At 53.8% G+C, this 21,713-nt stretch overlaps 1 protein-coding gene and 1 non-coding gene across 2 annotated transcripts in view; one reads left to right on the forward strand and one right to left on the reverse strand.

Moving 5' to 3' along the window:
* Nucleotides 1-744: 744 nt before the first annotated feature.
* On the reverse strand, nt 745-851 carry LOC131902822 (U6 spliceosomal RNA). The gene has a single exon (XR_009377108.1). It is a non-coding gene; the product is annotated as a U6 spliceosomal RNA (small nuclear RNA).
* A 6,987-nt stretch (nt 852-7,838) lies between these two features.
* The window catches only part of Muc6 (mucin 6, oligomeric mucus/gel-forming), a 30,860-nt gene continuing 16,985 nt past the window's right edge, over nt 7,839-21,713 (forward strand). Inside the window, exons 1-29 of the mRNA XM_059255261.1 lie at nt 7,839-7,899; nt 11,087-11,140; nt 11,291-11,531; nt 11,601-11,727; nt 12,035-12,125; nt 12,211-12,320; nt 12,487-12,694; nt 12,820-12,942; nt 13,280-13,400; nt 13,504-13,642; nt 13,723-13,827; nt 13,936-14,008; nt 14,104-14,241; nt 14,495-14,656; nt 14,746-14,840; nt 14,928-15,060; nt 15,299-15,548; nt 15,635-15,687; nt 15,789-15,898; nt 16,359-16,510; nt 16,700-16,841; nt 16,924-17,034; nt 17,582-17,767; nt 17,869-18,108; nt 18,801-18,957; nt 19,188-19,331; nt 20,173-20,235; nt 20,679-20,714; nt 21,120-21,296. Coding sequence (XP_059111244.1) covers nt 7,839-7,899; nt 11,087-11,140; nt 11,291-11,531; nt 11,601-11,727; nt 12,035-12,125; nt 12,211-12,320; nt 12,487-12,694; nt 12,820-12,942; nt 13,280-13,400; nt 13,504-13,642; nt 13,723-13,827; nt 13,936-14,008; nt 14,104-14,241; nt 14,495-14,656; nt 14,746-14,840; nt 14,928-15,060; nt 15,299-15,548; nt 15,635-15,687; nt 15,789-15,898; nt 16,359-16,510; nt 16,700-16,841; nt 16,924-17,034; nt 17,582-17,767; nt 17,869-18,108; nt 18,801-18,957; nt 19,188-19,331; nt 20,173-20,235; nt 20,679-20,714; nt 21,120-21,296 — 3,802 coding nt within the window. The remainder of the gene's footprint in view (nt 7,900-11,086; nt 11,141-11,290; nt 11,532-11,600; nt 11,728-12,034; nt 12,126-12,210; nt 12,321-12,486; nt 12,695-12,819; nt 12,943-13,279; nt 13,401-13,503; nt 13,643-13,722; nt 13,828-13,935; nt 14,009-14,103; nt 14,242-14,494; nt 14,657-14,745; nt 14,841-14,927; nt 15,061-15,298; nt 15,549-15,634; nt 15,688-15,788; nt 15,899-16,358; nt 16,511-16,699; nt 16,842-16,923; nt 17,035-17,581; nt 17,768-17,868; nt 18,109-18,800; nt 18,958-19,187; nt 19,332-20,172; nt 20,236-20,678; nt 20,715-21,119; nt 21,297-21,713) is intronic.

The following is a 21,713-nucleotide window of genomic DNA, read 5'->3' on the forward strand; positions in this document are numbered from 1 at the left end:
CATAGCACTGCCCACAGTGGACACTGTGGACTTCCACAGCACTGCACACAGTGGACACTGTGGACTGCCGCTTTGTAGCACTGCACACAGTGGGCACTGTGGACTTCCACAGTACTGCACACAGTGGGCACTGTGGTCTGCCACATGGCATCACTGGCCACATACCTAGGGAGATGTGAAGGGCCCAGAAGTCTCTCATGCCCCAGTGGGACACAGTCCAAAGACACAGGCTACATGGCCATGGAAAACTTGATCATGGCAAAGTGTGAGCACCTGAGCCTCTACCCACACGCTCCCAACAGCCCACTTGAGGTTAACTCAAGCTGAAGACAAGCCAAGTAACCAGCAAAGGAGGTGAGCATCCATCAGGCTCCAAGGGTGAGCTGGGACACAGGCATAAGGACACGACATTGATTTTCTTTTTCTTTGTTTTATATTTACAATTTTATTGATTATCATTGGGTAGGAGGGCAAGCAAGCCACAGCATTTATGTGGAGGTGAGACTACATCTTTGGGGAGTCTGTACTCTCCTTCCACCATGCACTCCAGGATTCAGACTCAGGTGGTCAAGCTTGCACAGCGCTTTTACCCGCTGAGCCATTTTGCTGCCCCTGGACATTACATTTATTTTTTCCCCTTTGGTGCTGAGACCTGAACCCATGGCTTCACACATTCTAGACAAGCACGGTACCACTTAGATATGCTCCCAGCCCTAGCATTTCATTTCTTTTTCTTTTTTTGAAAAAAATATGGAACGCTTCACAAATTTGCGTGTCATCCTTGCGCAGAGGCCATGCTAATCTTCTCTGTATCGTTCCAATTTTAGTATATGTGCTGCTGAAGCGAGCACTTTTTTTAATTAAAAAATTTTTAAAGTTTATTATGTATACAGTGAGTTGGGTTTTTTTGTTTTTTGTTTTTTTGTTTTTTGGTTTTTTTTTTTGGTTTTTGGTTTTTGGTTTTTTGGGTTTTTTTTGGCCTGAAGAGGGCACCAGATCTCATTATGGATGGCTGTGAGCCAGCATGTGGTTGCTGGGAATTGAACTCAGAACCTCTGGAAGAGCAGCCAGTGCTCTTAACCTATGAGCCAACTCTCAAGCCCCAGCATTTCATTTCTTTTTTTGTTTGTTTGTTTTTGTTTTTGTTTTGTTTTGTTTTTCGAGACAGGATTTCTCTGTGTAGATTTGTGCCTTTCCTGGAACTCACTCTGTGGCCCAGGCTGGCCTCGAACTCACAGAGATCTGCCTGCCTCTGCCTCCCCAGTGCTGGGATTAAAGGCATGCGCCACCACCGCCTGGCAGCATTTCATTTCTAAGGCCAGTCTCAGCCTTGCTCAATCTGACCCTGGGCAGGAGAGGCTTGAGCCCAATTCCTCAGGACCCCAGAAGTCCATTTGTTTCCATAGTCTCTGCTTGGCTCGACCCTCCTCAAGCTACAAACAACTATGGCCAATGCTACAGCCCTTCTGTGCCCAAACCTTCCTCTCCCCTGCTGCCTGCCTATGCCACACCCACCTGGGATGGCCTTTGAGTTCCTGAGGATTGCACTGTTCTGACTATGGCTGCCATGCTTCTTAGGGGAGAGACCATAACTTTCTAGAAATTTCCTGCAGGATCTGTGGCCTCGGGGCTGTGGGCTTTGTGCATGTCTTTTTACCATGCTGCTGGCAGAGCCTACACATTGTCCTCAAACTCCACTGAGACACCTTACCCAGACTCCATGTAAGTACATACTACCCTCCTTACTCCCACGGCTAGTTCTAAGCACCTTCACCACCATCAGCTCTTAGGCTAAGTTTACCCATCTCTCCCAGCTGACTCTAGGTCCAGGACACTCTTGAGTACCTGCTGCCCAAGGCCTGGCCTCTATAGTCATGGCTCTGCCGCAAATGGTCTGGTAGCCTCCAGTAAATCTAGGCTGTTATTGCCATGCTCTGAAATGCACCTGGCTTCAGGGGCCATCCGACTTGTGTTTCTGGGGCCCTGACAGATCCCCAACATCATCCATGTATGATAGAAACCAAAGATGTCTGGGGAGAAGTGGCCTTGTGCCCCGCCAGCTCAACATCTGACCTCTAGCTTCAAAAGTCACCTACATAGTCTAGGACCTTCCTGTACTTCCCAAATCCCCCTCTGCAGCTCCCAGAAGTGGGCAAGTCTTCACTGACCCTACCTATAACACAGGTACTTGCAGGGGGCAGCAGGCAGCCCAGGAAACCACAGCCTGACAGGTATTGGTCCACAATGCCACCTGGGGCAGCCCAGGGGGTTGAGCCCTGTGTCCAGGACAACCCTATCTGTTTTTCACTCAACATTGCTACTCGCACTGTAGAGGGCAGGGCAGTTTGGGCAGGGCTCTCTGGCAATCTTGCATTGCGTCCTACTTGCCAGGCTGAAGGCACCCTTACATGTGGCCTGGAAGCTGGAATTGTGTTGACACTAGCCAGGGTTGGATGCAGCCCATCCTTTGGGATCCTGAAGTCTTCCCAGGGTTAAGTTTAGTGGTGCCTGTGTGATTTTGGAGTACCTGATGGGAGCAGGACCGAGGGATCAGTGTCCTGGAAGGCTTAATGAGGCATCTAAGCAGTGGGAAAAGTCACACCGTGGGCTTCTGTCTGATGGTCAGTGAGGCACAGGGCTCCTCTCCTTCCTGCATGTAGAATGAAGGATATGAGGAAGTCCAGCATGGGACTCGATCCAAGGGACAGCTGAGCCAGAAGCCTTCCTGTCAAAAGGTGGGTATCTCAGACTAGGGTTTGGCTCAGTTGGTAGAACAGTCACCAACATAAACAAAGCCTTGAATTTGATCCTCAGCACCTCATAAATCAAATATGTTGGCTCACACTAGTAATCTCAGCCCCTGGAAGTCGGAGGATGAAGGGGTAGAAGTTCAGGTTATCCTTAGCTACATAGAAAGTCAGCACCAGCCTGGGCTACATCAGACCAGATATCAAGAGGAAAAAAGAAGAAGGTGGGTGCCAGCTGTAGCCACCCTCACCCCAGGCTAAGACCTATTGGTTCCCTAGGAGTCCAGGCCCACTTAGCACCCCTTTCTGATGCCACCCCTATTATCTGCAGTCCCTCATTAGCGACAATACAAGACATCCATGAACAATAGGATTAAAGGGCCCCAGCCCTTTAGTGAGCTCTCCACCATTTCAAAACATAGTTCCACCCAACTCAGGCAGGACCTACCCCAGGTAGTCACTTCTCTGCCAAGGCTGGAGGCCAGGGCCCATATCCAGAAGGAGGGGCTGACCACAACCAAATCCCAGGCTAAGAGCCAAAGCCAAAGCAATTGGTGGAGTCTAGGCACTCTGCTAGGTAGAAACTGGGGAACAGTCACTGAAGGGGCTGTGGAGGTCACATACACCCTCTAGCTATGGACATAGCACAAGATTTGCTGGCTTCATTGTTACTTTCATCAGAATTGACTCCAGCAGCTCAGGGTAAATTCTACAAAAGCCAAAAAAGCAGGAGTTGGCTAGAGTAGAGGACCAGAGGCCAGGAGTTAGACAGGACCTTGAACATTCTGTAGAGGTAGTATGGGAATAGCACAGCGTGGCTCCAGGTAGGGGTACCAGCCAGCAAGATCTTAGGGCAAGGGTTGAAGGCCCCTGGAGAAGGTTGACCAGGAATACTTTATCTCCTATGTACTCCCAAGGCAAGCAGGAGGCCAGGGCATCTGAGAGTTAGGGCTGGGGGTGGGGGGGCACCACTGATACTTGGGGACAGAGAGAGAGGAGGGCACAGCCTCTTATGGGACAGCTAATGAAGCTCAGGCCCCACTGAGTCAGAGTCTAAGGCTGACTGCCACCTACTACACACAGGACATGGCAGGCATGGCTCTCGCTCCAAGGCTTGAAGTCCCTCAGCTACTTGTGTCCAAGGTCATCAGTTCTCACCCTCTCCCCAACAGCAGGTGCCCATGAGCCAGCCCTGAAGCTCACCGACCAGCAAGGTACAGAGAGCCCACCTTTAACCTTCAAGAAACATCGGGCCCACAGCCCCATACTTTATACCCAGTCCTTGGAAACTCAGATACAGCCTCCACCCAGAGTCCATACTGGTTGATCAGTCCTGGCTCACCCTCCTAGAGCATGGCTCAGCCACAGGGGAGAATTCCTACTTCTGGTGTGGACATCTTTCACAAACTCTCCCTAAATTTAGCCTTTTCATCTGATGGTGTATGACTACCAAGCCAAAGGGATTGAGAAAACACCAGCTCTTTCCCCAGAGACTGTCACACCTAACCCAGATGGGCCCAGAAGTCAGGGACAGGTGGTCTGGATGGGCTGACCAATATGTCAACTCCTGTACCTCTATGAAAGAAACAAAGCCAACCCAGGAGGGCTGCCTGTGGCGGGAGGGAGGACCCAAGCATAATGAAGGATGCTGGAAGCACTTGCCAGGGACAAGCCCTGGCAACCCCACACAGAGGCCTGCTTTTAATTGTGCATGATCCTGGGACACCTCTCTCTAGACCAGTGGTTCTTAATTTGTGGGTCATAACCCCTTCGGGGGTTGAATGGCCCTTTCAAGGGGTCACCTAAGACCATCAGAAAACACAGATATTTACAATACAATTCATAATAGCAGCAAAATTACAGTTATGAAGCAGCAATGAAAATAATTTTCTGGTTGGGGGTCACCACATGAGGAACTGTATTAAAGGGTCTCAGCATTAGGAAAGTTGAGAACCATTGCTCTAGACACTGGGCTCTGTGACCAGAACTGGCTTAGGCCACACTTCATAGCCAAGCCTAGGCCCTGGGAGGCCACTGTCTAGGGCTGCGCCACACTGATGGATGTGGAGGGCAAGGGTCTGAGCTGGACGTGAGAATGGACAATCACACACTTGTCCAGCTGCAGGTTCCGCTTTCCTGGCCCGCCAGCGGGATCTGGGGCTTATCACTGTGATTGCCGAGGGAACAATGGCGCACACACACTTACCTTCCTGTCAGAGCTATCTCAGCCGTCAGAGCTGTTTGCTCAGTGCATTCGCTCTCCCAAGTCAAAGGACAAAAACACTATTGAGCCGTGATTTCCTGCCAATCAAGTGTGTTGCAGAAGGTGGGCCCCAAGGCCCTCCTGTGGCCCCTCCTCACCAGGATGGAGCCATTGACCCGGGAAAGGGCAATGCCACTCCCTAGAGCTACCTTCTTGCCACAGGTACATGCAGCCCAAAACAGCCCAGAAGATCCTGGAAGGCACAGCTCTGAACCACTCATGCATGGTCATATGCACACACCCCTGCAGATTGTTAGACAAGCACATCCAGCCAGCCAAGCAGACACAGGGCTCCTAACTACACTGAGTCATAAGCACCTTCTACGTGACTCCCCTGTGTCCGGGTCCACGAGTCCCTCCTCACCTGCCCAAACCCAGCTGTGAGGCTGCAGCCAGAGCTACACAAGCTCCACTGGTGTCACTTTGAGTGAAAATGTCACTCTATCCCTCAGTTTCTCACCTGAGTGGGTGCTGTTGAGTGTTAATAAACCACTAAGATGGCTGGAGAAATGGCTCTGTGATTAGGATCACAGCTCAACACTGCCTATAACTTTAACTCCAGCTCCAATTTCAACTCCTCTAGCTTCTGCTGGCACATACCTACATACAAATACCACATACACATAAATCAGAATATGGAAGCTAAAAAGGAGAGAAAACACTAAGAGAGCCTGGAGAAACAGCTCAGCCATTAAGAGCAGTTGCTGCCATTACTAGACTGATATCTCAGTGGTTAAGAGCACTGGTTGCTCTTCCAGAGGAAGAGCACATGGCAGCCCACAACCATATCTAACTCCAGTCCCAGAAAAGCTGATTCCCTCTTCTGGCCTCTGTAGGTACCAGTCACACATATGGTGCCAGACATACATGCAGGCAAAACACTCATACACATAAAAACAAATAAACCTTTTTTTAAAGAAAGGAACACCTGTTATTTTTATTCATAATCCAGGTTTTGTTTCCAGTACCCACATAGCAGCCCGTAACTGCCTGTAACGCACTCAGGTTCCAACCCTCTTCTGGCCCCTGCAGGGACCTCCATTCACATGATGAACACATACACACTATGGTGCTCAAACTCGTGCGCACACATAACACACACACTACACAAGACAAATAAATCTATTTCATAAAAAGATGAGAGGAGGAAGGAAAGAAGGAAGGAAGGGAGGGAGGGAGGGAGGGAAGGAGGAAGGAAGGAAGGAAGGGAGGAAGGAAGGAAGGAAGGAATGAAGAGAGGGAGGGAGGAAGGAAGGAAGGAAGAGAGGGAGGGAGGGAAGGAGGAAGGAAGGAAGGAAAGAAGGGAAGGAGGGAAGGAGGGAAGGAAGAGAAAGAGCAATATAGGCAACCCAGAAGCACACACAGCATTAGATGACCACTCCACCCACTGAGGCTGAACTCAGAGTTTCTGTAAAGATCATGTTCTTTCTATGATTCAGTAGGGAGTTGTCTTTTTTGGGGGGGAAGGTGCTAAGGTCAAACCTAGGGCCTCAAATACGCTAGACACACACTGTATCACAGTGCCACACCCAAAGTCCAAAACATGCTGTTAAAGCTGAGGTTTATTTACAGAAAACAAACAGTCCTGCTTTGTCACAGGATCTGCTGGATTTGCTGACCCAAGTGAGAACAGAATCTGAGAGCTCCGTGTAGAGATGAGGGACCAGAGGAGACAACCTGGGTCCAGGCTATGGGGCTTGGCTTAGCTTGGCTATGAGATACAGGCTCTTTTTGGGGACCCAGACTCAGGCAGGGCTAGAGCTAATACCAAACCTGCAATGGACACAGCTAGGCGCTGGTCCTGAGTTCTTTCAGGGGTGCAAGTGGCACCACCCTAGGAGATCCCTGTGTCTCACTCCAGGTTCCCAGTGGGACTGGACAGACTCAATGGTTTGTTGGATCCCACCTCATATCCTGGCTTTGAGACAGTCTCAAGGAAGACCCTACCCTTTCCTCACCCCAACCTTATCCCTGATTCTTGCCCTCAGCCTGACCTTTGTCCTAACCCTAGCATTAGCCCCTTACGGGGCTGGCATGCACCCCACCTTTGGCCCCTGCCTCTCATATTCCCAGGAGCCCATCTTCCAAGTGGGTTTGGCCAGCTGTCTAAGGGTACCCACAGCTCACTCAACCCATGGAGATACTGCAAAGGTAACTTCACCCACGGGGCAAGAGCACAGCGCATAGCAAACAGTGCCAGGGAACCCCAGTACAGGCAGCAGGACCCCTTCCCAGGTGGTCTTTCTCATGGAGGGAAAACTCATAATAAATAGACTCAGCAAATAAATGTCTCTGGTGGGGTACCAGGACCCAGGGTGGAAGCTGGATTACCTGGCAGGATCAGGAGGAGGCCCAGCCTCTCTGATATCCCCCTGGGCCAGCCCCATCCCAGGCACCCAGGTGTGTGACTGATGGTGTCCACAGTGATCTGGCAGTTAGGACGGGCTGTTGACAGGCCCCACCATGGCCTCCAGGACAGCCAGATGCGGGAGGTGCTTATGGGCCCCTAGAGTACATGTGTCAGGCCCCCCACTGGGAGTAGAAAGATAATGGGGCCACAGCCACTGCAGAATTTTCCAAAGAAGTCTTGAGTCCTGATAAAGCAGAACCCCATATCCTGTTTGGCCACCACTGTGCCCAGCAGGCGGTGGCAATCACAGGCCTGGAGTACGGGGTGCAAGTGGGTGCGGCAGGGGAAGGGCACACCACCCCTATATAAGCTTCAGAGAGCTAGACACTCGAGTCGCAGGGGGGCAGCAGCAGGACTGCCTACGTGCCCAGCAGAAGACCAGGGCTGGTGGCCGCCTCTCTGCTCCAGGAGTGCCACCATGCTCAGGGGTCAGCAGCTGCTGCTGTTGCTGTTCTTCAGGGGACCATTAATCAATGCTGGTGAGTGGGCATCTGCCGGGCTATGCCCAGGGGGCCGAGTACCCAATGCCCTCCACAGGTCCCTGTGCATGGGAAAGTCCTCAGGTCGTCTCGCCTCATTGACTCTGCCTCAGACGGGCTGGCAGTGCGGACACTGATGAATAGGAGGCAGAAGGGACCACCCAGCAAACTGCTCAAACCCGATTACCTCCTGTGAGCTGGGTATGGGGGCCAGGAAAGGAACAGGCTCATTCATCTGAAATGGGGGACGGGGCTCCCTCTTGCGGAGTCTCAACAGTTTTGGTGACAGCAGAACAGAATGGTTAGCAACAGGGCAGACCTGGCACTCTTCCCCTCTCCCCCTTGGCTCTGGCCCTGAGAGGTCTTTGAGGAGCCTGAGGTATGCAGGGGCAGGGGCGTGTGTCACCCTAACAGAGTTGCCCCTTTGGTGCCGAAGCCAAAGTTCCTAGGCCGAGTCCAGGCTCCACTACTCCTGACCTCATTCACTAACAGGTCTCAACTTCCCCTTCTGTATATGTGGGGAGACATCTTGTGCCACCTCAGCCCACAGCTCTGTATGCCAATCACCAGCTGTCAGGCACCTCCCCTAGAGGGCAGGTCATATAGAGCCCACCCTCAAAATACACCCACCCTAGGTGGGTCTCGGACTTGAAATAATGTGATGCCCCCCCCCAGGCTGCCCTGCTCCTCTCTCCAGCAATAGCCTTCCCACTAAATAGGGCCAGATGTCCACACCAAAGGTGGCTCTGAACACCAAAAAGCAATGCCTATAGGTCCTACTGGGTCACCTGGGACCCTGTCTTGCCTCTTACCCAGCATTCCTGGCAGGAAGAGGAGGTGGGGGGACTAACAGGAACCAGGTCCATGGGCCCACAGCCAGGAATAAGGGAATAAGCCACAGGAGGGCCTGATGGGAGAGACTCTGGAGAGCTGCCGCATTAGGAGGCTGAAGGGACGGGGCTGCTCGGACAGCAGTCTTTGAATATCACCTCTGTGCGGCCTAGAGGGAGGGCAGGGGTGGGAGAGTATGAAGTCAGACAGGCCAGATGGGACTTGAGGCTGCAGAAGCTGGGGAGGGGACACTCGAGGCAGTGCGGTTAGCCCAGGACAGGTGAGGCCACCAAACAAGCTGAAGGAAGACCCTATGAACAAGAGTCCCCGTGGGCCATGGCCGAGAAATCAGTTAACAGAAGGTACAGATGGTCCCAGGAGAAGTGGCAGTCTCCTAAACATCTTCAAAAGGGCCTCTAGTTAGAGGTCAGCTCAAAGAAAACCAGGGCAGCCAGTGAGGGAGAGGGCATCTTGCCCAAAGCTCTTGAGATGATGTGTCATCTGTCACCCACTAATGGTGAAGTTGATTCTTGGCTGATCTGGCTGGCTAAGCAAGCATCCCCTTCCTCCCTCACTGTTCCATGTGAGACCCTCCTGAAGCTATGCTTGGTTCAGGAGGGTGCCTGTCCTCAATACAGGACTGTTCTTTGATGAAGGGTGTGTACATGAGCAGCTGTGGTCCCCAGCTAGAAACAACCACCCCAAACACTTCAGGAGAGCTTGGGTGGAGAACTGCATCCCAAAGGATGCACTATGTGATCCAGCTGGTCAGCAGGGTGGAAAATGTGTCAGGTAAGGCACTGGCAGAGGGGTCAGGACATTACAGCCCATGGGAGCCCCAGAGAAACCCTCCCTCACACAGCCATCTGCGGCTGCCTGGCCCTGCCTGGAGGTCACCGTGACAATGATTACCACAGTCCAAGGGCCCACTATGGCTGTCTTGGAGGCTGCCAAGGAGGAAAAGGGGAAGAAAACCTAGTGCAGGATCCCAGATGGGGGAGTAGGCAGCTTCTGGGTAGTTTACTGAATAGACCCACAGGGAGACAGGACAGCCAGATCAGGGACACAACTGGGTGTGGCCTGGCAGAGGAGACAGCCAAAATCTGTCTCAGCCCTCTGTCCTCTCCTAGGTTGTCACCTCTCAGCACACCCCAGGCCCACCCTCTTGTATCCTTACCAAGAGTTTCATGGAGATGAGCCCTGTGCAGAGCGGTCCCCTCAGCCTATGCCTGCATTTAGATTCTCCGTCTGCTGAGCTCTGCAGTCTGGCTCAACTGAGCGGTGAATGGGGAGTGATCCTGGCAGACAGGCATCGATGCCTATCCCGACACGGCACTTGTTCCCCAGGGATGTCTGCTAGCTCTACTCCACTCCCTGCTGGCCTCCACAGGACAGTGTGTCCCTCCAGCATGCCCCAGAGTAGAAAGTGCCCTTGGCCCTGTCCCAACGTTCCTTACTTGCTTAGAGAGGCTGTCCTCCCAATTCCAGAATGCACAGTAGCAGCTGTCTACACTTCCTTGCTTCATGTGCTCATCACTCCAGGTCACTTCTGCAGCATGTGTGTGCTGTATGAGTGGGTGCCACCTTCCCGGGACCTTGTGGGAACAAGCCCTGTGTTGTGGACCTGCAGCACCTGGCATGGTGACAGGCACCAAGCAGGAGCTTCCTGCAGCCAGGCTAAGCCAAAGATGGAATATATGAATGAACGAACAAACCAGGAAGTAATGAGAGCAGGAGGATGTTACAGCTGGGGAAAAATGAGCTGAGATGCCGGGGCTGGGACTGGACTCCATCCTTTGTCCTCCCTTAGAGCCTGCTACCTACTCAGTTAAGCATACTGAAGACAAGCTTGTGCTGTTCCAGGGCAGGGGACTGCTACAAATGATGGGCAAACGGGGGCTGTGTACTTGGGCAGCCTCGGGTAGAAGTGGACAGACCCACCAGGGATGACAGTAGGGTGGAACAAGTTGAGATAACAGTCACAACACTAACCATGGGTCCTGCCCATGCAGGTCTGGACACCACCTCCTTTGCCAGCCTAGGTCCCTGGAAGCAGGACTCTCCACAGACAGGTGAGAGCCAACAGCAATCACATCACTGACCAGAGTACCTGAGACCCAATGGCCCAGAGGGCAAAAAGGAGGGGGCCACACCTCAACACACGCACACATGCTTGCTTGACCACACCCATGTATAGCATGCAGGTCTTAGGGGTACTGTGGTTTGGGGTTTCCACAAGAAGTATCCAGCAATGAAAGCCACAGCTCAGGCTCCAGCCAAGAGTTCTCATCCAAGGCACTGTGACCTCTGTGCCTGGCCCTTGGGGGACACTGAGTCATAGCTTCCTGCCTTATAGGTGCCTGGACTGGAGATGCCACAGATTCCAACACTGAGGATAACCTGCAATCCTGTAAGGCCTAGACAGAAGGCGGAGCCTGGGCCAGAGCTGGGTGGGCATGTGGGATTGCGGCTATGGTGGCCTCTGCAGGGCCTGGCTATCCCAGACATGCCCTGCCTGGTCATTGGACACAGGACTGGGAGTGTATCATTTTCTTTGCAGCCCCAGAAAAGGGCTGGTGCTCTACATGGGGAGCTGGCCACTTTTCCACCTTTGACCACCATGAGTACGATTTCAAAGGGATGTGCAACTATGTCTTTACGGCTACATGTGGGGATGCCTCGCCCACCTTTAGCATCCAGTTGCGGAGAGATAGGGATGGGAACATATCCCGGATCATCATAGAACTCGGGGCTTCTGTGGTCACTGTGAACAAGGCAATCATCTCTGTCAGAGACATCGGGTAAGCTATGGGGCAGGGTAACCAGGGTCAGGGGCAGAAGGGACAGCTGCTGACTTGTCTTACCCACAGGGTTGTCCGCCTGCCCTACACCAGCAATGGCCTCCAGATCACACCATACGGCCAGAGCGTGCAGCTGGTGGCCAAGCAGCTGGAGCTGGAGTTAGTTGTCACTTGGGGTCCAGATGCCCATCTTATGGTGAGAGCCATGAGCTGACAAACAGCGTTCAGGAAGGGCCCTTCTCAGAGTGAGTCCCAGGAGCCCAGACTGGCTGGACAGCACTGACTGCTGGCCAGCAACCCAAGAGGACCCGAGTTTAGATAGCGGCTCAGTTTTCCCATTTGAAAAGGAGCAGGATCCAGCCAGGAAAGGAACCCCACACCCCACAAAGAGAAGGGTGGGGAGGTGGGAACACCTGGAACCTTGAAGCAAGAGTCCAAGGCTCTCCAGCCTGGGTAGGGAACCCCTATGCATTCCCACAGGGACCAACAGTGCTACCCTGCAGGTCCTGGTAGAGAAGAAGTACATGAGCAAGCTGTGTGGACTGTGTGGTAACTTCGATGGGAAGACAGACAATGAATTTCTAAGCGAGGATGGTAAGCTAGGTTGGGGTTGGGTGGTCAAGCCCCAGGTCCCTCTGTAGTCTGTTCCCACATGCTGACCTCTGTCCTATGCCCCCAGGCAAACTTCTGGAACCTCACAAGTATGCCACACTCCAGAAGCTAGATGACCCCAATGAGATCTGTGCCCATGAGGCCATCCCCAGCCCTACCACCCTGGAGACCAAATACGTATGTGAGGTGGCCCAGAACCCAAGGCCAGAATGTGGCTGACACAGGGGGGCTATGTAAGGGTCTCTGGGGTCAACGCTACCCCCACTTCTAGCCTCCCAAGTCCTGGTATGTATGATACAAAATGTGGCCTCACCCATATGACTTTGAGCGGCTCTCTATTCAGGCCCATATCTGCAACCAGCTACTGACCCTGGTGTCCCCTGGGTGTGACGTGCCTAAGGAGCCACTGGTGCTGAGCTGCCAGGCAGACATGGCTGAGTGTGCCCAGCCAGGCCGGCAGAATTGCAGCTGCGCCACACTGTCTGAGTACTCCCGTCGATGTAACATGGCCGGCCAGCCTGTCCGCAACTGGAGGACCCCCGGACTCTGCCGTGAGTCCTAGGCAGGGCGAAAGGGAAAGCAGCTTCGGGTAGGGAAGGAGCCAAGCAAAAATGAAGTAGGAACTCAGGAAGGCGGGCAGGATCTTCTTACCAGACTCTATGCCTGCTGCCTGCAGCCGTGAGCCAGTGCCCGGGCAACCAGGTGTACCAGGAGTGTGGTGAGGTCTGCGTCAAGACTTGCTCCAACCCACAGCACAGCTGCTCCAGCTTCTGCACCTTCGGCTGCTTCTGCCCCCATGGTGAGGACATAGACCAGTACCCACTTTCCCCATAACTCACTCGCACTGACCTAGCTTGGCCTAGACAGTCTTTATCTGAGTCCCAAGTCCAGGCCTTATCTACCCACCCCAAAACTTTCAGTCAACCCAGGGCTCCATGTAGAGTGAGCAGTGGGGAAGAGGGATCTAACAGTACTAAGGAGAGGTGGGCTTTGAGCCATCCAAGGCAACTGCCAAGGCTGGCAGGGCTGAGGGAAGGAAGAGCACAGCCTGGGACTGACTGAACAGCCTGGGGAGGAGTCTCCACAGTGATAGGCTGCCTAAGGAACATCCATCCAACCTGAGCCCATGCCCTTAGGTACACTACTTGACGATATATCCAAAAACCAGTCCTGTGTGCCAGTCAGCCAGTGCCCCTGTATGCTCAATGGTGTGGTCTATGGCCCCGGGGAGATCACAAGGACAGCCTGCCAAACCTGGTAAGTACAGAGAACAAGTTCTGCTGGCATGGAACCTGAGAATGGGTACCATTTACCTTGGGCCTCACAATCCACTGGGGATTACCCTAACGCCCACCTGCAGCCAGTGCACCATGGGTCGCTGGACGTGCACGAAGCAGCCTTGTCCTGGCCACTGCTCCCTAGAAGGTGGCTCCTTTGTCACCACCTTCGATGCCAGACCCTACCGCTTCCACGGCACCTGCACCTACACTCTTCTCCAGGTAGGAGGAGCCTAGGGCTGGGGGGGAGGGAAGTCTGTCCACTCACCTCCCCACTCACTCCCACTCACTCACCTCCCCAGAGCCCACTGCTTCCCAACGAAGGCACCCTCATGGCTGTGTATGACAAGTCAGGTTACTCACACTCAGAGACCTCCCTAGTGTCTATCATCTACCTGTCCAAGAAGGTAAGGCTATCTGCCCTGAATCAAGCACACGCTGTGGACAATCGCTGCAGACCCAGCAACTGGCTCCTGCTCCTCTTACTCCCTGCTCATACTCCTCTGTCCCTCCAGGACAAAATTGTCATCTCAGAGGATGAAGTGGTCACCAACAATGGGGACACCAAGTTGCTGCCATACAAGACACGTGAGTCCTTCTGGGGTTGGCACTGAGAATTTTGTGTTGCTGTGCCTTTGTGGCTTGGCAGCAGGGACAGCCTGCTTAGGCCTGAATTCTTGCAGACAACATCACCATCTTCAGGCAGACATCCACCCACCTCCAGATGGTGACCACCTTTGGACTGGAACTGGTGGTCCAGCTGCAGCCCGTCTTCCAGGCGCACATCACAGTCGGGCCCCAGTTCAGAGGCCAGACCAGAGGTGAGCCACTGTCCTGCCGGTCACCCCAGAGTCAGCCTGGCTGTCTCCTCTGCTGCAGCTAGACGCAGAGGGGACCCAGGAGTGCCTTATACTGGCTCTCTACATCCAGGGAACCCATAGCCCCAGCCTCACGAGGACAGTGATGATTAATCAGAGGGTCATAGCTGGAGAGAAGAGAGCTTTAGGGTATACGGTGGAACTGGATGGGCGGGCCAGGACTCACTCAGTTGCTCTCACATCCCGGACCCTTCAGGGCTCTGTGGCAATTTCAATGGTGACACAACGGATGATTTCACAACCAGCATGGGCATCGATGAAGGCACTGCCTCACTCTTCGTGGACTCCTGGCGTGCAGGGAACTGTCCAGCTGCCCTAGAGCGTGAGACTGATCCCTGCTCCATGAGCCAGCTCAACAGTGAGTCCCCTACACTCCACCCTCAGCCACCTAAGCCTGTAGGGATGGGGACGGAACAGGACACCCACAACTGCACCTGTTGTCCCCAGAGGTGTGCGCAGAGACCCACTGCTCCATGCTGCTGAGGAAGGGCAGTGTGTTTGAGAAGTGCCACACTGTGGTGAACCCCCAGCCCTTCTACAAGGTGGGTCCGATGGTATTTAGGAGGGGATAAGGGGAAGTGGTAGCAGCAGATGCAGTCCTAGACACCTGGGTCCTGCCCTCCCCACAGAGGTGTGTGTACCAGGCCTGCAACTACGAGGAGACCTTCCCTCACATCTGTTCTGCACTGGGGGCCTACGCCCATGCCTGCTCTGCCCGAGGCATCCTGCTCTTGGACTGGAGGAGCAGCGTGGACAATTGCAGTGAGTGCTGGCTGTGGTGAGGGGCTGTGGAGGAGTCAGAAGGGGCAGGGCTGTGGACATAGGAGGAATGGGAGCCTGAAACCCAACAGAGCCCCTGTGGTCATTTTGAGGAATTCCAGGGCCTTAACTAACTCTGCTCAGCCATTTCTCTGCCTGCTAGTCATCACACCCCCAAGCCCCAGACCCTTTCCCCACACAGCTTTCTGTCCTGAGAACCTGACCCCTAATCCCCCCACAGCTGTGCCTTGCACTGGCAACCGCACATTCAGCTACGATAGCAAGGCCTGTGACCGCACCTGCCTGTCTCTGTCGGATCGTGAGACAGAGTGTCATGCAAGTGCTGTGCCAGTGGATGGCTGCAACTGTCCTGAGGGCACCTACCTGAACCACAAGGCAGAATGTGTGCACAAGGCCCAGTGCCCCTGTCTGCTGGACAGCTACAAGTTTGTCCAGGCTGATCAGTCAACCATGATCAACGGGGTCATATGGTATGGAGGGCAGGGCTGGGCAATGCCTGGTGAGGGAGGGGCCCTGCACATCTGGGAGCTCATGTGCCCTTGCCCCTCTCTTACAGCTACTGCATCAATGGCCGCCTGAGCTGCCCACGGCAGGCCGAGATGTTTTTGGGTAAGTGTATACCAGGAGCTAGCCAGGAGACCCTGTTCGGCAGGCCCCTACACCACTTGGCATCCCTCAGTCCACCTGACCTGTCTTCCTCCTCCCTGCAGCATCCTGCCCAGAACCCAAGACCTTGCAGTCCTGCAGCCAGTCGTCAGAAGACAAGTTTGGGGCTGCATGTGCCCCCACGTGCCAGATGCTGGCCACAGGCATTGACTGTGTAAGCAGTGAGGAGGGTTTCCCCACATCTACGGGAGCCCAGTGCAGGGCAGGGACATGCTGCATCCGCAATGTCCCTCTAGCCATGTCTCTGTCTCAATAGCTAGTGCTGGTATTGAGTCAGGAGCTGACTGGCAGCTGGGTAGCTGGAGCACAGGGTACTTGTCTACACAATTCTGTGAGGACATGGACTGGCTCCCAGCTTGGGAACTATGGCCACCTGTCCCTGTGCACGTGGCAGCCCATTCTGATACACACAAACACACACACACACACACACACACACACACACACACACACACACCCCTGGAACATTACTGGAAGGGTGGCTTCTCTAGAAGCAAAACTCAGCTGCCACAGACCGTAGGGAAGGCTAGACAAAAGGGAAAACATGAGGAGTCTCGAAGCTGGAGCTGCGGTAGCAGAGTGCCGAGAAGCTAAGAAGCCTGTCTCCCCACCAGGTACCCACCAAATGCGAACCTGGCTGTATCTGTCCCAAGGGGCTCTATGAGAACAGCGATGGGCAGTGTGTGCCTGCAGAGGAATGCCCATGTGACTTTGCAGGGGTGTCCTATCCTGGTGGCTCTGAGCTCCATACTGACTGTAAAAATTGGTAGGTCATGCCTTAGCCTGAACACCCAGACCCTGAGGGCCATCTGGGCAGGCAAGGACTCTCAAAAGTAAGTTGCCCCAAGGTGGGGCTTCCAGAGGTAGGGTATCCTAAGGTCACAGCCAGGTCTCCAGCCCACCTCCTTGTGTGGAAGAACTGCCTCTTACCAGTCCTCCCCTTCTCTCTCCCCAGCACTTGCTCCCAGGGGAAGTGGACCTGCCAGCTTAGTGCACAGTGCCCATCCACCTGTGTCCTCTACGGTGAAGGCCACGTCGTAACTTTCGATGGACAGCGCTTCGTGTTTGACGGCAACTGTGAATACACTCTGGCCACGGTAACCACTGTGCCCAGTGCCAAGGCTGCAAGGAGCCAGGGTGGGGACCACGGGGGCTTCTCCTCAACACCCTTTCCTGCAGGACGACTGTGCTGCCAACAGCTCACAGCCTACCTTCAAGGTCCTGACAGAGAACGTCGTCTGTGGGAAATCAGGGGTCACCTGCTCCCGAGCCATCAAGATCTCCCTGGGTGTAAGTGGCTGGGTCCCACAGGGTGGGGGAGGGCTGGATTTTGATCCGTTCCCTCCCAGGTCTCCCAGCCGCCACCCTCACTGCATAGCCCTCCCACAATCCCTCTTCATCTGTATGACGGGAAGGGGTGGCCAGAGATTGGTGACCCACTGGGTTGTTACACACTCAGAACTTGTGGCCACATGGTCTCCACCAGTTTCCCAGGGATGTACAGCATTTCAAGGGCAAAAAGAAAGTTGTTCTTCAGGAAGCTGAAATCTGTTTCCATGTGTCTAGAACCTTCTGTCCAGAACTGGCTCCCAGCAGATACTCCTACACATGTCTTTCACTGTTCTTGTTATTGTTTTGAGACAGGGTCTCATGTAGCCTAGGCTAGCCTCAAGTTTATCATGCAGTTTAGGCTGGCTTTGAACTCCCAATCCTCACAAAGATGGAAATTTATTATGCTGGATTGCACCTCTACCTTCCAAACACTCAAATCACAGGCAGCCGGGGCACTGGGGTGGGCAGGAAAAGAGACCAAGTGGTGACAGCCCTCCCCACACAGGGGCTGTCCATCACAATGGCAGACAGGAACTACACGGTCAGCGGGGAAGAACCCTTGGTGCACCTTCAGGTGAAGCCCAGCCCCCTAAACCTTGTCCTGGACATAGGCATCCCTGGAAGGCTCAACCTGACACTTGTGTGGAACAAGCACATGAGTGTCTCTATCAAGATCCGCCGTGCCACCCAGGTACTCACCGCATGCTTGCTTTTGAACCATGGTCCCAGCTGGTCTCAGGGTGAGGGATCTTCTGTGAAGCCTGCATGGCTTCTCAGCAATTGCTCCCACAGGATGCCCTCTGTGGCTTGTGTGGCAACTCCAATGGGAACATGAAGGATGACTTTGAGACACGCAGCAAGTACGTGGCATCCAGTGAACTGGAGTTTGTGAACTCGTGGAAGGAAAATCCACTGTGTGGGGATGCGAGTTACGTGGTGGATCCCTGTAGCCTAAATACCTTCCGGCGCTCCTGGGCTGAGCGCAAATGCAACATTATCAACAGCCAAACCTTTGCCGCCTGCCACAGTAAGGTAGGCCCTATCCTCCAAGATGGAGACATGAGACACAGTCCTCCTACCATGGGATTCCAGGTTGGCTGGAGGCATCAGGTGTGGAGAGGAGAATACCCATCACCTGAGGCCAGGGCCATCCACATGATGGTTAGCTGTACCCAGACCTCTGCCCACTAGAGGACCACAGCAGACAAGAGAGTTGAGTAAAGTGTCACCTCAGGCAGAAAGCTAGCTGCTCCAGGATGCATGGCCCAGAGAAGAGATAATCAGTCATAAGAACCCAGCCCCGGCCAGGGCTAAGAATTTCAGTACAGCCCCTAATATGTTGTCCTCAGTAAAACGACAGGGAGCTACCCCAGGTGGTGCAAAGCCTCTGTAGCCAGGGGCCAGCTGGGGTGTTCAGGAGGACCAAAGAAGGGAGTAGAGACCCTAAGAGGATCAGGTATTCAAGCAAGACACAGTCAGCCTTGGTTTGCCACACCCTGGTCCCAACAGGAGTTGTTTCTAACAGACACTCCAGGGCAGGGTTGACTGACACCAACAGCACTGACCTCCAGAAGGTGGCCCACTGACAGTTGCAGCTTACGCTAGAAGATGCTCTCAGAGTGCCAGGGCATTCCCCCAATATCTATACCCTAAGGCAGCAAAGTCTAACTCCACCTTGCCACCACTGCAAGCCAAATGCCAACATGAGACCCTCCACTCCACAGGTATACCACCTGCCCTACTATGAGGCCTGCGTGCGTGATACCTGTGGTTGCGACATGGGCGGAGACTGCGAGTGTCTGTGCGATGCAGTGGCTGCCTATGCCAAGGCCTGTCTGGACAAGGGCGTGTGTGTGGACTGGAGGGCCCCAGACTTCTGCCGTGAGTGTCTCACCCCATGCCCAAACCCTGCTCCACCCAGGGGCATACCCCAGAAGCCTCTCTCCAGGCAGGCACCAGGCTGTATCCCTGCAGGGCAGCCCTGAGTCACCAGGGGTTCCCCAGGCTCTCCCTTCCCAGACCCATCAAGAGGAGACAGCATCAAACAGAACCCAGCCCTTCATTCTGGCACTTAGACCTCGATGACAGCTGATGCACATTCTTCTTCTCAGCTGTCTACTGTGACTTCTACAACATCCACACACTGGTGGGTGAGGAGGAATACCAGTATGCTCAAGAGGCCAACTGCACATGGCACTACCAGCCCTGTCTCTGCCCTGGCAGCTTGGGGAGCTTCCCGGACACAAACATTGAAGGTATCAAGCACAGGGATGTACATGCCAAGCATGTAGACTTTTGTTCATTCATTTATTCTTTCATACACACATCTATTCATAATGCATTCATCTGTTCACACACAGACCCACTCTCATGTATTCATTCACCGACACATTACTCAGCACACATTCATCCACTCACACATCCACTCACTCACATACTCAGCAAACGTGTCCTGAATTCCAGGCCTTGTTCTTGACTGAGGACCTGGCCTCACACAAACTAGTCCTTCTCTCTGGCCTGGGAAAGATCCTTAAAAAGCAAACTAAGGAATTAAAAACCTGTCAGCTGACACACCTACCACAGTGGAAGTTAAGACAGATGCCACAGGAACAGCACAGCTGGGTGGCTGCTGCTGCTCTAGAGTCTCTCACAGGGTCGAAGATCAGAGGGGCAGGAGCTGGGGCAGAGACAGTGGTCTCCACATCAAAAAAGAGCAATTAGGCCAGTCATGGTGGCGCATGCCTTTAGTCCCAACACTCAGGAGGCAGAGGCAGGCAGATTTCTGTAGGTTCAAAGCCATTCTGGGTTACATAGTGAGTTCCAGGTCAGCTAGAGCCAAACAGTGAGATGTCTCAAAATCAAAGACATGAAAAGGCAGTTCAGACACAAGCACCAAGAGCCAGAGCAAGGACACACAGGGCAGAGCTCGGGAGCCCAGCAGGTGACTCCAGAAGCTGGTGTGAAGGGAGAGGAAGAGGTGGGGGCGGGAGGGCTGAGAAGGGAACACAGAGCAGTAGTGGGCAAGCAGTAGTGGGCAGACAAGTGGGGCTGGTGGGTGTGAAAAGGAGTGCCGAGCTTGACCCTTTTCTGCCCCAGGATGCTACAACTGCTCCCACAACGAGTACTTCGACCACAAAGAAGGGACCTGTGTACCCTGCGGTAAGTCTAGCACATGTTCCTGCCACCAGGGAGTACAGCCCTTGTGTGGGCAAAATATGCATCAAGCCTGTCCAGCACCAGTAACTCCTTCCTAGATGCTTTCCTTCAGGATACTATCACACAGGCTCGAACAGTGTCATAGTACACAGCAAAAAAAAAAAAAAAAAAAAAGCAGTACTGGTCCCCTTGGCCTCTGCTCTATACCCCATTCCAGCCATTGCTTAGCCACAATGTTAGGGCAGGGCGCCCCAAGCCATCGAGGAAACTTGGGTACACAATGGGGATTTTCCTATGAACCCAGCTTTACACTACCCTGCCATGGCACCCTGGCTGGTCCCCTACTCTCCCTGCCAGGCTGACAAGGGAGGGAGGAAGAGGGACAGTCAGAGGAGCAATGGGACAGTCAAGCAGCACTTCCTGATGACCCCCTTCTCTTGCAGCAGCACCACCCACTACCACACTACCGCCAGCCACCACAGGTGATTGCTCACCCACTTGGTACCACAGGATGAAGGCTTCCAGACTAGGGCTCACCTTAGCTCCAGTGGACAGCCCTCCCCATCCCACCAGCCCAGTCTCTACGTCTGCCAGGTCCTGGGAGGGTGGGTAATGTATCTTGCAGTCCCAGGTCAGAAGGGAAACAGCATACAAAGCTTAGCTCCTGGCCAGCCATTGGCCGGGGCCACTTGACTCACTTGATCTTTGACTGAGCAGGAAGCAAGGCCTCCACAGGTTAAGTCTATCAGGAGTCCATGCTGCCTTCATAGGTCCATGAGCCACCCTGTACCTTTGGCCTAGCCCTTCATCCGGCAGATCAGTCTCTTCCCAAAGAGGCACCAAAGCCAGATCCTGCCCATCCATGAGAGCACCTATGCCCCACACAGGTTCACAGCCCACCACGGCAACTCCCACCAGCACTGAGTTCTATAGTTCCAGCTCTGCAGCTACACCTGTGGGCCCCTCCTACTTGCCAGGTCTTCCAACCCCAGCACCTTCAACCCCCTCCTCCACTGAGGAAGTAACAGACTGGACCACCCCCAAGAAATCCACAGTCTCCTCAGGTAAAAAAGAGGGATGCAGTAGAGTCCTAGGGTAGGGAGGGGGCTCTCACTGTCTTCCCACTGAGATATGCCTGAAGGCAGTGTCTCAGCACAGAATTCCCTGGGCATGAAAGGCAGGGTGGAGATTTTTCTGAAAACCTAGCTTACAACTCAAGCTAGCTGGTCACTCAGTGTGGCCATTCAAAGCTGTCTGAAACTTCCACTAGAATATACATAGGATCCTCTAGGCCTCCATCCTGAAGCCTGCCCCACTCACATACAGCAGCAATCCCAGATGCTGCTGGGGACACCAAGGAGAAAGGAACATCAGCCCTAAGAGCAGAAATGTGGGCAGAGGGATGATCAGTGGCCCATGAGAGCCTGTGTGGTTACTGCCCTTGAGGTGAGTCCACATCAGCAAGGTGGACTTGCAGGCTA

Source organism: Peromyscus eremicus, chromosome 1 (assembly GCF_949786415.1).
Source record: "Peromyscus eremicus chromosome 1, PerEre_H2_v1, whole genome shotgun sequence".
NCBI classification, from domain to species: domain Eukaryota; kingdom Metazoa; phylum Chordata; class Mammalia; order Rodentia; family Cricetidae; genus Peromyscus; species Peromyscus eremicus.